The 14,344-nt window shown below is 42.4% G+C and overlaps 1 protein-coding gene across 6 annotated transcripts in view; it reads right to left on the bottom strand.

Annotated features, from left to right (window-relative positions):
- The window catches only part of tiam1.L (T cell lymphoma invasion and metastasis L homeolog), a 228,642-nt gene that overhangs the window by 22,301 nt on the left and 191,997 nt on the right, over window positions 1–14,344 (bottom strand). For all 6 annotated transcript variants that reach the window (XM_018245947.2, XM_041581580.1, XM_018245948.2 and 3 more), the window contains 5 exons: window positions 13,176–13,280; window positions 11,654–11,735; window positions 10,828–10,914; window positions 9,292–9,501; window positions 5,407–5,498 (listed from right to left, as the gene is read on the bottom strand). In XM_018245947.2, coding sequence (XP_018101436.1) covers window positions 5,407–5,498; window positions 9,292–9,501; window positions 10,828–10,914; window positions 11,654–11,735; window positions 13,176–13,280 — 576 coding nt within the window. The remainder of the gene's footprint in view (window positions 1–5,406; window positions 5,499–9,291; window positions 9,502–10,827; window positions 10,915–11,653; window positions 11,736–13,175; window positions 13,281–14,344) is intronic.

Genomic DNA, 14,344 nt, shown 5'->3' with positions numbered 1-14,344 from the left:
AACGCAAAGTTAGTATGGCTAAGTCTAAACAACTTTTCAATTGGCCTTATTTATTTTTATAGGTTTTTTTTTTTTCATTTATTTGCCTTTATCTTCTGACACTTTCCAGCTTTCAAATAGGGGTCTAAAAACAAATGCTCTATAAGGCTACACATTTATTGTTAGTGCTACTTTTTATTACTCCTCTTTCTATTCAGACCCTCTCCTATTCATATTCCAGACTGTTATTGAAATCAGTGCATGGTTGCTAGGGGAATTTGGACACAAGCAACCAGATTGCTGAAATAGCAAACCGGAGAGCTGCTGAATAAAAGGCTAAATAGCTCAGAAAACACAAATAATAAAAAATTTAAACCAATTGCAAATTGTCTCAGACAATTCTCTACACCATACTAAAACTTTATTTAAAGGTGAACAACATCAAGTTAGAAAAACTCTCCGCACCAGCCTGAAATAAATACATAATTTCCCAATGATTCCTGCACATGCTGTATAGTGCCAACTGGCCGGACTTACACAAGGCATGCAGAGGAGCAGCGGGGTAGCTAAAAGGAATCATTGGGTGAATGAGCAAAGATGGAGGAGCAATACTCCCAGAATAAGTATCCCAGGGGCAGATAAAATCTAAATAAATAAAGTTGGCAGCATCCAGTGATTATGACTTTCCTTGTCCTGTAAGTCATTAATAAAGTACAGGTTGTGTAGCACAGAGTGTTAGTGCACGGGGCCTGTAAGAACTCGCTCCAACTCCAGTAGGTGTCTTGTAATTCCATATTCCTGCAAGGGGGGAGCCCAAGTTAATGCCGGTGTTACTGCTGTCCTACTATAACAGGCACAGCCAACCATTATACTTTCTGTAGTGCACAGCTCTACTATATGCAGCAACAACTAACCCCTATTCCAGCCAAAAACATCTCTGCCAAAAACTGAACCCGTACCGGACCCTAACCTACTACTTTTTTACGTGAACTCTGGTTCCAAGACAGGGAATCTTCACAACTGTCACCCAAATGTAAACTCAAAGCAGCCCAATTGCCAGTAAACTCATAGGTCAGACCCCACATCACTAATCTCTGCTCGTTACACCCCGTGTAAGAACTCCCAGCATCCCTAGCAGGGGTTGGGTTAAGAGTCCTGCAGCGGGTCGGATACCGCGGGTATGAGGGTAGGCTTTTCAGGTGCCGGTATAGATGTGGGTCTGCGGGGTCGCTGGTCTGTGGGTCACGGGTCTCTTCCTGCTGCAGTTCTCTCCACACGTCTCCCACTCCCACCTGACTTCAGGCCCAGCTCTCTTACTTCACACGGCGCGATTCGGCCCCTCTCCCTCTTGGCTACTGGGCACTTTTGATGAAGTCGCTTCCGCTTTGCAGCAACATCACTTCCGGTTTGATGGTGGTTGACGGGTTGCGGGCCTTAGAAATTGGTTGCGCGCAGGACTCTAGGTTGGGTGTTCTCCCAGGGGGTGTAACAGTAATTGAAATGTTTGGGAATAGGGGTGACTGCCCTGGGTGCGGCTGATCGTGGGTGTCAGACAGCAGTGTCACTGCCCAAAGCTTTTCATTTACTTACAGTGCGACGTTAAAGACTGAAGTTCATTTGTGGAGCTCTCTCTTCCTCGAGCCTCTTTCTTTCTCTAACAATGAGAACAAGTGGAGGTTTCCTTTCTCTTTAACAAGCAGGAAGCAAAGACTGACAGCTTTTTCCTCCCCCCCCCCAGTGATAACCTTCTTTAGGGCTGTAGCACACGGGCAGATGCGGCGAGATTTAGTCGCCTGGCGACTAATCGCCTCTTCTGCGGGGCCACAATCTCCCCGAACTGCCTTTCCCCCCGCTATGAGAAAATGCCAGCGCCAATGCACTCGCAGCGCTTCGATTTCCGAAGTCGCCAGAAGTTACCTCGTGAGGCAACTTCTGAAATTGAAGTGCTGCGAGTGCATTGGCGCTGGCGTTATATCATTATAGCGGGTGGAAGGCAGTTTGGGGAGATTGTCACCCCGTAGAAGAGGCGATTAGTCACCAAGAGACTAAATCTCCCCGAATATGCCCGTGTGCTAGCTCCCTTAAAAAAGGTCTTTGCTCTTTCCATGCATCCCCCTATCTCACAGCCTTATATCAAATGGATTGTAAACAAAACTCAGCACCATATGCAGCAGCCGTGTATCTGCCCCCCTCCTCCATGCACTCTATTAACCCCGTCTTATCCAGGAATGTTCTGCAAAACTGCAATTTGTTCCCTTTTAGGCGTCTCAAAGAGCAGCGATCCCGGCAGCAGCCATAATCAAGGATCTCTCAAGTGCCTTTTTTTCCCCCATTAGTAATTAAATCAGCTCTGTGCCGTTTAATCCTCGGCTATTAAAGGATAAATTACGAGTAATTAACTGTTCTAGAGGTGCCCTGTGCCTGACTGCACCAACGGGGGTTTCATTTGCAGACGTCAGAATAAACAGAACTTTTAACCAACTCCGCTCACAGATCCCCAATGTGACTACAGAAGCCCATCATGCACATGCCCTAAATTGCTTGCTTTATATTCTAGCTAAACCAGTCATTCTATCCAACTTGTCCGTCATCAAAGCAGTTGTTCACCTTTAAATTAACGTTTAGTATGACGTAGAGAGTGATATTCTGAGACAATTTAACCAATTTGCAATTGGTTTTCATTTTTTATTATTTGTGGTTTTTGAGTTATTTGACTTTTTATTAAGCAGCTCTCCAGTTTCAGCAATCTGGTTGCTAGGGTCCAAATGCCCCTAGCAACCATGCACTGATTTGAATAAGAGACTGGAATATGAACAAGAGAGGCCTGAATAAAAAGATGAGTAATAAAAAGTAGCAATGACAATACATTTTTAGCCTTACAGAAGATTTGTTTTTAGATAAGTCAGTGACCCCAATTTGGAAGCTGGAAATATTCCTGCCCATGTGATACCAGCTTCTAGTAACATGTATCTTCCCCCCGGCCTCTCATGGACACATCTCGGGGCTGGCCAATTTTTATTATTAAGCTTTTTATTCAGCGGCTCTCCAATTTGTAATTTCAGCAATGAGGTCGCTAGGCTCCAAATTACCCTAGCAACCACACATTCATTTGAATAAGAAACTGGAATATAATTAAGGGAGGGGCTGGGTAGAAAGAGGAGTAATAAAAAAGCAATAACAATAAATGTGTAGCCTTACAGAGCATTTTTTTAGGCGGGGTCAGCGACCCCCTATATGAAAGCTGGAAAGAGTCAGTAGGCATATAATTTAAAAAACTAGAAAAAATGAAGGCCAATTTTAAAAAAATTGAAGGCCTTGCTTAGAATTAGGAATTCTAAAGCATACTTAAAGTTAACTTAAAGGTGAACCACCCCTTAAATTTTGGGGGTTTACATTTCCTTTGAGTTCCATGGCATGTTCATCTCAGGATGACAGTGATTAGCATTACAGCCATGCAGCACTCGGGTTCATGGGTTCATTTTCAGCCGCAGCAAGAGTGAATTCTGTATATTTCTACTTTCCTCTCACACTCCAAAAACACACAGATGGGTTAACCGTCTCCTAATGAATCAGACCCTACCGTGTGTTTTACCCTGATAGAGACCTTAGATTGTCAGCTCCACTGGGGCAGGGACTGATTGATGATTGATAATCTCTGTAAATAGCTGCAGATTATGTCAACGACATATAATCAATAAAAAATATATTTCTCTGTTTATGGCTGTACAGTTATAGCACTTGTTATTCTGACAACAAGAAACTGGATGCAATGACAACATTTAAACAGCGCCCTCTGGTGACCAAATCAGTAAAAAAAATGGCAGAATGTTTGATTGGATTTCCCAAGCAATAGTTATTGAAACCGAGGACTAGCTGCAATTTGCATAAAACCTGCACTTTTTTTCAAATCCTAAGGGCTCTTACACAGGGCGTTTTTTGCTGCACTCCCCTGCGTTCTGCTTGTTCACACAGACGCATGTATGCGCCGAACGCAGGTGAAATGCAACATGCTGCGTCCCACGCATACATGCGTTTGTGTGAGTACAGCCCCCTTGACAATAATTGACTGCGTCTACTCCTGCGCTCCCCTGCGGCTGAACGGAAGAAAGAGGAATGCAGCAAAAAACGCCCGTGTGTAAGAGCCCTAACAGATATAGCATTTATTTCTACTTGCCATTTAACGTATGGAAGAGAAATGCAACGTAGGATAGTTTGTGCTCATTCACGTAATCATTTAACAAAAACCCTAAAGCGTTAGTGACTGGGTTGACAGTACAAGTATGGGAGTTGTTATCCAGAATGCTCAGGACCTGGGGTTTTCCAGATAATGGATCTTTCTGTAATTTGGATCTTCATACTTGAAATCTACTAGAAAATCATATAAACATTAAATAAACCCAATAGGCTGGTTTTGTTTCCAATAAGGATTAATTATATCTTAGTTGGGATCAAGTACAAGTTACTGTTTTATTATAACAGAGACAAAGGAAATCATTTTGCAAAATGTGGATTATTTGTATAAAATGGAGCCTACAGGAGAAGGACTTTTCGGAATTTGGATAACTGGTTTCCTGATCACGGATCCTATAACTGTATTGATTAGGGTTATTGCACACTTTCTCTTGTGCAGCAGCTGAATGGAGTTGACTTTCACAATCCACTGCCCTTCTGAACTGAACCCCCTTGAATTATAATTTAGCATCTTTATCAGGCGTTACACATTAATAACACATTGTCGGCAATGTTATTAAGAATTCTGTGCAGGCAATGTTATTATGAATTTGGTGCAGAATAAAATAACCATATAATCGCTAAAAATCATGGTTTGTTGAACATGCCCGGTAACTAGGGGTGCCACCTCACCCCTTTCAAACCAAACACACATGGATTCCACAGCTTGCATGGCTAATTAGCAATTCATTTAGATGTATGCTTCAGACTGAACTGATTTATGTGCAGCCATGCATCATGCATCTAAATGAAATGCTAATTAGCCATGCAGGCTGTGGATTCCATATGTGTTTGGTTTTAGGGCTCTTACACATGGGCGGTTTTTCCTGCACTCCCCTGCATTGCACTTTCTTCCGTTCAGCCGCAGGGGAGCGCAGGAGTAGACGCATTCAATTATTGTCAAGGGGGCTGTACTCACACAGACGCATTTATGCACCAAACACAGGGGAAATGCAACATGTACAGCCCCCTTGACAATAATTGACTGCGTCTACTCCTGCGCTCCCCTGCGGCTGAACTGGAGAAAGTGCAACGCAGGGGAGCGCAGGAAAAACCGCCCGTGTGTAAGAGTCCTTAAAGGGGTGAGATGGCAACCCTACTGGTAATGAAGTGCCCAAACTGGCACTGACCCAGCGCAGAAGAGAATCTCTGCACCCAGATAATGTACAAAAAATAAAGGAAAAACGTAAAACTTACTTTGTTGATGGAATCGGCGTCGTCGGGCGTATCCAGCTGCACTTCTATCTCCTCCGGGGCTGTCTCGCTGCAGCTGTCGGTCTCGCTGAAGACTGCACAGATAAAGAGACAGTTAGGAGGCAGGGGATAGGGGAGACATATATTAAAGTCAATGAGACGACCGACATCAAACAGCACAAGCCCAGACTGAACACGTTAAAGGAATGATCACTGATCCCTGCACTCAGGTGCTCACTTAACAGGCCAAGTATTAACCCTTTCATGCCTGCAACTTATGGCAGTTCCAGGAATTTTATCATAGGTGGGGGCCTGTGGCTTTCTAGATATTGTACAGTTACAAATGCCTCCCAGTGACTCTGCAGGGGGTGCAGTTCAACATCTACAGGGGCTGCAGGTTGCTATATCTGCAAGTGGGCTAATTAGCAGTTCATTTACATTCAAGCCACAGACTACACACGTTTACACGTAGCCATGCTGAATGTGTTAATTGCTAATTAGCCATGCTACATCATGGAATCAAGTGAATGGGAATAACTTGTTTAATAACACCTGGGGGTTGTTCACCTTTGAGTTAACTTTTAGTATCATGTAGAGTGATATTCTGAGACAATTTGCAATTGCTTTTCATTTTGTATTTGTAGTTTCTGATTTATTTAGCTTTTTATTCAGCAGCTCTCCAGTTTGCAATTTCCGCCATCTGGTTGCTAGGCTCCACATTATCCTAGCAACCATACACTGATTTGAAAAAGAGACTGGAATATGAATAGGAGAGGCCTAAATATAAACTTGAGTAATAAAAAGTAGCGATAACAATAAATTGTAGCCTTACAGAGCATTTGTTTTTACATGGAGTCAGTGACCCCGATTTCAAAGATGGAAAGAGTCAGAAGTTGAAGGCAAATAACTATTAAACTATAAAAAAACTATTGAAACCAATTGAAAAGGTGTTTGGAATTAGCCATTCTATAACATACTAAAAGTGAACTTAAAGGTGAACCAACCCTTTAATATGTGGCCCCCAAATGAACACTGAGTGACTTCTAATATCCTTATCATTTACAGTAGGGGGTACATTATCCCTTATAATACATGAGTGATACTCAGAGTTCCCTGTATAACTCAGCCTCCAGCCTTGTGCCTTTATATGGTCACAGAACAACCCCTCAGTGACTTCTAATATCCTTATCATTTACAGTAGGGGGTACATTATTCCTTATAATACATGAGTGATACTCAGAGTTCCCTGTATAACTCAGCCTGCAGCCTTGTGCCTTTATATGGTCACAGAACAACCCCTCAGTGACTTCTAATATCCTTATCACTTACAGTAGGGGGTACATTATCCCTTATAATACATGAGTGATACTCAGAGTTCCCTGTATAACTCAGCCTGCAGCCTTGTGTCTTTATATGGTCACAGAACCCCTCTGTGACTTCTAATATCCTTATCATTTACAGTAGGGGGTACATTGTCCCTTATAATTCAATGAGTGATACTCAGAGTTCCCTGTATAACTCAGCCTGCAGCCTTGTGCCTTTATATGGTCGCAGAGCCCCCTCAGTGACTTCTAATATCCTTATCATTTACAGTAGGGGGTTCATAATCCCTTATAATACATGAGTGATACTCAGAGTTCCCTGTATAACTCAGCCTGCAGCCTTGTGCCTTTATATGGTCACAGAACAACCCCTCAGTGACTTCTAATATCCTTATCATTTACAGTTGGGGTGCATTATCCCTTATAATACATGAGTGATACTCAGAGTTCCCTGTATAACTCAGCCTGCAGCCTTGTGTCTTTATATGGTCACAGAACCCCTCAGTGACTTCTAATATCCTTATCATTTACAGTTGGGGTGCATTATCCCTTATAATACATGAGTGATACTCAGAGTTCCCTGTATAACTCATCCTGCAGCCTTGTGCCTTTATATGGTCACAGAACAAACCCTCAGTGACTTCTAATATCCTTATCATTTACAGTAGGGGGTACATTATCCCTTATAATACATGAGTGATACTCAGAGTTCCCTGTATAACTCAGCCTGCAGCCTTGTGCCTTTATATGGTCACAGAACAACCCCTCAGTGACTTCTAATATCCTTATCATTTACAGTAGGGGGTACATTATCCCTTATAATACATGAGTGATACTCAGAGTTCCCTGTATAACTCAGCCTGTAGCCTTGTGCCTTTATATAGTCACAGAGCCCCTCAGTGACTTCTTATATCCTTATCATTTACAGTAGGGGGGGTACATTATCCCTTATAATACATGAGTGATACTCAGAGTTCCCTGTATAACTCAGCCTGTAGCCTTGTGCCTTTATATAGTCACAGAGCCCCTCAGTGACTTCTAGTATCCTAATCAGTTAGAGTAGGGGGTTACTACTGAGGGGATGTGAGTGATTCAATGACAGTGGAATTTAGCCTTTAAAGAACAGAGCTAGCCTCAACCCTGGTAGAAAGAAATATGATCACTTGGAATCTTGTTGTTAAGACATGTACAGTGACATATCAATGGAATGTAACCCCCCCCCTTGCTATTCTGCACACACTATATAGGGGCTGCTGGGTCACAGGAACAAAGGGTCTCATTTTGCTACAAAAACAATTAAGAAGCTGTCATTACTCACGCTCACACCATTGAGGAAATATATTTAGTTTAGTCAAGTTTGGTAATGGTAATTACTTAATTAAAACTAATAAAGGGAAAGGTAGAAGAATAAGCAATATACTGCAATAGATGGGTGTATTGGTGTAAAAATAATAAGCGAGGCCTGTAGGTGGCAGAAAGCGATGGAACATGTAATTACCTATTAATGCTCTAAAGCTGGAGATATGTTAATTAATTACTCACACACAGATGGCTTTAGACAATACGATGATTTTCAGCTGTATGGAGTCTTTATAACTAGTCTCCCAGAATGTAATGGCCATGACTCACTGTTACCCCTGAAACAGATCCTCCACCCAAAATCCTATCTGATCTCCATTGCAAGCAGCGGTCCTGCCCTGCTTTATGGCAGCTGAGATTCTAGCTATCTGTATAACAGAACATTCTGTCCCAGTGGCTGCACAGATCCTGTCTGATCCCCATTGTAAGCAGCAGTCCTGCCCTGCTTTATGGCAGCTGAGATTCTAGCTATCTGTATACAGAAAGGATCTGTGTCACTGCGACAGAATCCTCTCTTATAAAGATAGCTAGAATCCAAAATATGTCATTTTTATGGAAACCAGATCAAACAGAAAAGTGCAGGGAGATGACTTTGAGCTCAAGGCCACGGGCAATCCAGATCAGATAAAACAGAGAGCCACAGTGACCCCTGCTGGTGAGTGTTGGTAGCCCTTATCATTCTGCATCCTGGATCTATTGATGACATTGGATTATCAGACATGATGCTGGCGGTATCATTATAATTCTATTATCCCAGACATTAAGGCTACTCCAACCTGTGATACTTATATATATATATATATATATATATATATATATATATATATATATATATATATATATATAGTTTCCTTAAACATTGTTTAGCTACAACCAGATGCAGACCTGTACTCACTCCCTGACTGTTTACATAAAGCTCTTCCTGTCTCCCGCATTTCCTGTCTCTTACCATTCAGTCCACCATATTCTGAATTACTGGCTGCTCCTGGCTTCCTGTGAAGGCAGCATCTAGCACCTGCCACCTGGCGGGGCCCTGGGGTAATAATGGCAGTGTATGGGAATAGCACTATAAAGGGCAGGTATAAGGCTACAGAATTATACAGAAGAGAGGTCTGTCCCCGACTCACCCACTGGGAGGATCAAAGGAAAGACAGGAGGGCCTATAAAACCCATCATACCCATTATTTTTAACAAACTATTTCCTTACCTCGATTACTCAGCAGAAGAAAGTCATTGCAGTCTGTCTCTGAGCGTCGGGGCAGGGCCTCCAATGAACACGGACTGTCTCCTGTGTCTGGACACGAGCGCACTGTCAGGTACAAAGACGATTTGCCCAGGATATGTTTTAGTACAGAAGAATTCAGCTCACGGGCTGGCTTAGAGTTTATTTCCATCACCTCGTCTCCCACCTTCAGGCCTGGAAACACAAAAGATAAATATATATAACTGCTCAAAACAATTCTGCAATTTACAATTTGTTTTCTAGTTTTCAAGAAATTCGTTGTTTCTACACTGCTAATATAATGAATTTGAAACAAACTGCTGGTCTTTTTGGCCAACTGGAAACGGCAGAAAATTAAATTTGCGAAAAAAGTAACGTCTTGTGATAGAGAGTCCTGCGTGGAACCAATTTCTAAGACCTGACCCGGACCCGCAACTGCCTTATCCGCAACCCGACCTGCAACCCACTGACCACTATCAAACAGGAAGTGATGTTGCTGCAAACCTGGAAGTGACCGCCAAAAGTGGGCGGGGACAAAAACATGTTTTGTAACATTTTAAAAGGACTAAAATATAGACAATATAAAATAAGAAATTTAGATGAGACCCGCAACCGAACCCGCGAATCGCATCTATACCTGCACCTTTAAATCCTACCCTCATTCAGCAGGGTACCCGCTTTTTTTGCGGGTAACCCGCGGGTACCCGACCTTGCTGCAGGACTCTATCTTGTGATGTTAAGCTGCTTAGAACTTAGTTAATCACTAACTTCATTTTCTAAGCAGAGCAACATCACATTGACCCAGGATAAGGGAGGCCAATATATTAACAGAAAATAAGGAGAATGGAAACCATAATTAACACTATTTATTACCCTTTAATATAAAATAGAAAAAGATTTCTCTTGCTTTGGATTTTTGGGATTTAGGAATCACATTAGGGGATGTTCAGTAGCAGTTGTCATGTGGCTGCTCGGCTGGAAGTGAGGAGGAGGCAGGGGAAAGGCAAAGGAAAACTGGAGTTTTTATATAGAACTGCTGCATGTGCTAACAGGTATAGCAGCTCTATGTTCTGTATTATACAATAGGGTGCAGGCAAAGGGGCATAGTAACAGTCATAGGGGGTTATGTAATAAAAGGCACTAAGTTTGCCCATGGGCAGTAACCCATAGCAACCAATCAGCAGGTAGCATTTACTGGTCACCTGTTTAAAAGCAACTATCTTATTGGTTGCTATGGTTTACTGCTCCTGGGTAAACTTAGTGCCTTTTATTACATTTGGGGGTAAGATTCCTGGATCTAATAATGAATTCAATATTTTCAGCATGGAGCAGCCTGGAGCAAGGGAGTGCAGGAGAGAAAGAGGGTGTAATAGGTGTGGGTGCATGTTCTGACACACATGCATATAATCTCTCCATGTGCAAAGGATGACGAGAGGGTCAGTTGCAGGTAATTATTACATGCTCTGTATATATATATATATATATATATATTGTAGTACACACCCCTGCAAATGGACTTACCTTTCTTAAACGCCAAGCCCGACTCCTTAACGTTATTGACATAAAGGTGATGCCTTCCATCTTCCTCCACTGCAGAGAGAGAAAATCCTAAACCAAGGAAAGAAAGGAAAGAAAGTTAAACCCTGCAGTCGGACCAGACTATAGACCGGGCAAGTGATGCTCTCTTCTCTACCCCCAACACGTAGATAAAATGGGAAATCTGAAGACATTGGAATCAGATTAAAAAATTAAATGACCATCAAGCAAAATAATTTCTGTCACTGGTTTTAAGGAATTTCCATAAAGTAAACAGAAAGAAAGGGCAAATGAGTTTTCTATACGGCCAGCGTGCTGTTCTGTTATGGAGCACAGGGATAGAAATGCCACTAGATGGCACAATAGCCCTATTTTGTGAATTTGTAAGAAAACTCCACATGCTTATTTTTATGCAATCACATAATGGGGATACACTAGCCCTGGCATTTAATAAAGGTGCCATCGTAGTTTAAGATACTAATGGTTTATGAGCCATTCTGTATAAAGTGGCAAAGTCATTTGGATCTTGGATATTTAATGTAACATTAAATAAACCCAATAGGCTGGTTTTGCTTCCAATAAGGATTAATAATATCTTAGTTGGGATCAAGTACAAGGTACTGTTTTATAATTACAGAGAAAAAGGGATACATTTTAAAAATTTGGATAAAATGGAGTCTATGGGAGAGAGCCATCCCATAATTTGGAACTTTCTGGATAACGGGTTTCCAGATAACAGATCCCATACCTGCATATATATGAGACCGCTGCCAATGTTAAAGCAAATATGAATTGGCAAGGGTTAACGTACCAAAGCTTTCCGAGGTACTGCCTCCCTTCTCCATCTGGATGTGCTTTGTGATTTTTGGGCAGATTTCAATTTCTTTATAAAGCTGAAAAGAAGAAAAACACAAAATCACTAATTTCAGCAGAAGAATTTCCCACTTCTGCTCTTTCCGAAATAGATGGCTTAATGCCATTATCCAGGACTGAGGATAGCACCTATTAACTGCTGGTGTAACCTTCCACTTGTAAATAGTATCACCCTGTATGCTCTACGTCTGAGTAGCTTCACACCAGGATATGTTTGTGTATATTTTACATGGGCCGGACACCTACCAACCCAGGTGCCATAGTGCAAAGATTTGCGTCTAAGCTCTTCCATGAAAGTCCGCTCTCATTATTACCACCACTTAATATGTGGATATGATACCGTTCCACGACACATGGAGAAGCGCAGGTTAAACACGGTTACTTAAAAGAGAACTGTATCCTTAAAATGAACATGGCTAGAAATGCCACATTTTATATACTGGACTACTTAAACGTAGCAGCCCTATAACAGTAACGATCCAGGCATTCAAAGTTGTGCACTGGAGTCCACCATCTTGGATTTTGTTTGGGGTGTCAGTGGCACTGCACATGCTCAGTGTGCAATGGGCAGCTGTTGAGAAGCTAAGCATTAAACAGAAAATGAGGTTGGCCTGTGATAGAAGCTGATGCTATAGGGCTGATTATTAAATTATGGTAGAACCTGCACTAGTTTCTGAGATGCCATGTAATATAAATCTGAACTAATTACTAATAAGCCTTGCATTGCAGACATTTATATTCTATGTATACAGTATAGTGTAAGCCAGTTCCTAAGCTCAGTAAGTAATAGCAGCCCAGGGCATGTGCAGTGAATCAGCAGAAAAGAAGATGGGGAGCTACTGGGACAGATCTTTACTCCTAAAATGCTGCGGAGGCCTTGGACCAGTACAGAACCCCAAGGCATAATGTGCATAATGTGCAGCATTTCTACATTTTTCAAGTTCTAGTTCTCCTTTAAGGCTAAGATGAGGAGCTCACGGTGTCTCCTGAGCCAAAATATGTCATGGAAGCATGGCTTCTCCTTTATCCAGTTGGCCACAGAGCTATATAGTAGTTGTAGATGGACATCCATTTCCTAAAGGGCTCTTTCCTAGTCCAGGGCCAAAAAAATCACATGAGTTGGGAAACTGACAATATGCCTAGCCCCATCTCAGATTTCAAAATTAAATATAAAAGAAATCTGTTTGCTCTTTTGAGAATTGGATTTCAGTGCAGAATTCTGCTGGAGCAGCACTATTAACTGATGTGTTTTGAAAAACATGTTTTCCCATGACAGTATCCGTTTAAGGATACATTGTGACCACAGGAGGCCTCTCACAGGCCGGTGGGAAAGCATTTTGGGGAGATTTGTCGCCCTCGAAGATTTAAGCACTGGCGACAAATTTTCATGTGTGCCAGTAGCCTTAAAGTGAATTGTGTTGCCAAGATAGAATGAATGACAAGTGTGACAGGCTACTTACCAGCTCATAGATTTCCTCTTCAGGTTTGGGGATGTAGAGCTGTGTCTGACTGTCCATAAGGAATTTCAGTCGAAGATAATAGGAGGTGTAATCCAACTGATGAGTCTGCAGCAAAGAAAGAAAGAAAGGGGGATTCCGTAAACCCCAAGACAGGGCATATACACATATATATATATATAATCACATATTATTCCCTTAATTAACTCCATATTGTTCCATTATCAGGGCCACTTAATAAATACACCTAATGGAATAGTTTACTGATGTATTGTGCTGCCCCATGAGATTTGAAAGCTGCTTACAGAATTTCCAGAAATACATTGAAAAAGGCAGAGATGATGCCAATGCTGATATGCTAGTGTGGGTATGGGATACACCAGCCAAATGTTGGGGGGTTGCTCAGAGATATGGTATCAGCTGAAAGCCTAAAGGTGGCCATACATGGGCATCAGTCAGGGGCGATCCTGGCCCCTCCGCCGCCTGAGGCAGCAGCACTTGCTGCTGCCCCCCCATCCCTGGAAATTCGCTCTTAAATTACTGCCTAAATTTACTAAATTTGCTGCCCCTGGTACCTAGTGGGGCGCTGCCGCCTGAGGCGACAGCCTCAACTCGCCTCATTGGCGAAGCACCCCTGGCATCAGTCCTTAAGACTGATTCAGCAGCTTATCTGCCAGTGTATGGGGGCTTCCGACGGATCTCTCCGATCTATAATTGGCCAAAATATCGATCGAGGAGGTTTGATTTTTCTGTCGATCAAGGATCGCATTGGCTACTTGATGCGGTCCTACGACCCATCATTCTCTTCGTTGTAAAGGTGGCCATACAGGATAAAATCTGCTTGTTTGGCGAGGTTACCAAACGAGTGGATCTTTCCGCCATATGCAAACCAACAGCAGAGGGATATCGGGTCAATCTGAACGTTCTGCCCTAGGTCTGAACTATTCAAATTACAATGAATAGGTGCTGACGGGGACTGCATCAACTATCCAATGGGGTCCTTGATCACCAGAAAAATCAAACCTCCCTGATCGATATTTTGACCCGTTAGAAGCCCCAATACACTAGCAGATAAGCTGCCGAATCGGACCGTGTATGGCCACCCTCATCCGATCATTTGGCCATAGGGCTGAACGTTCGGACTAACCCGATATCGCTCTGCCGTAGGTGGG

Source organism: Xenopus laevis, chromosome 2L, assembly GCF_017654675.1.
Source record: "Xenopus laevis strain J_2021 chromosome 2L, Xenopus_laevis_v10.1, whole genome shotgun sequence".
In the NCBI taxonomy this organism is placed as follows: domain Eukaryota; kingdom Metazoa; phylum Chordata; class Amphibia; order Anura; family Pipidae; genus Xenopus; species Xenopus laevis.
The sequence above is the reverse complement of the archived record's forward strand: the minus strand, read 5'-3'. Positions and strand labels throughout refer to the sequence as shown.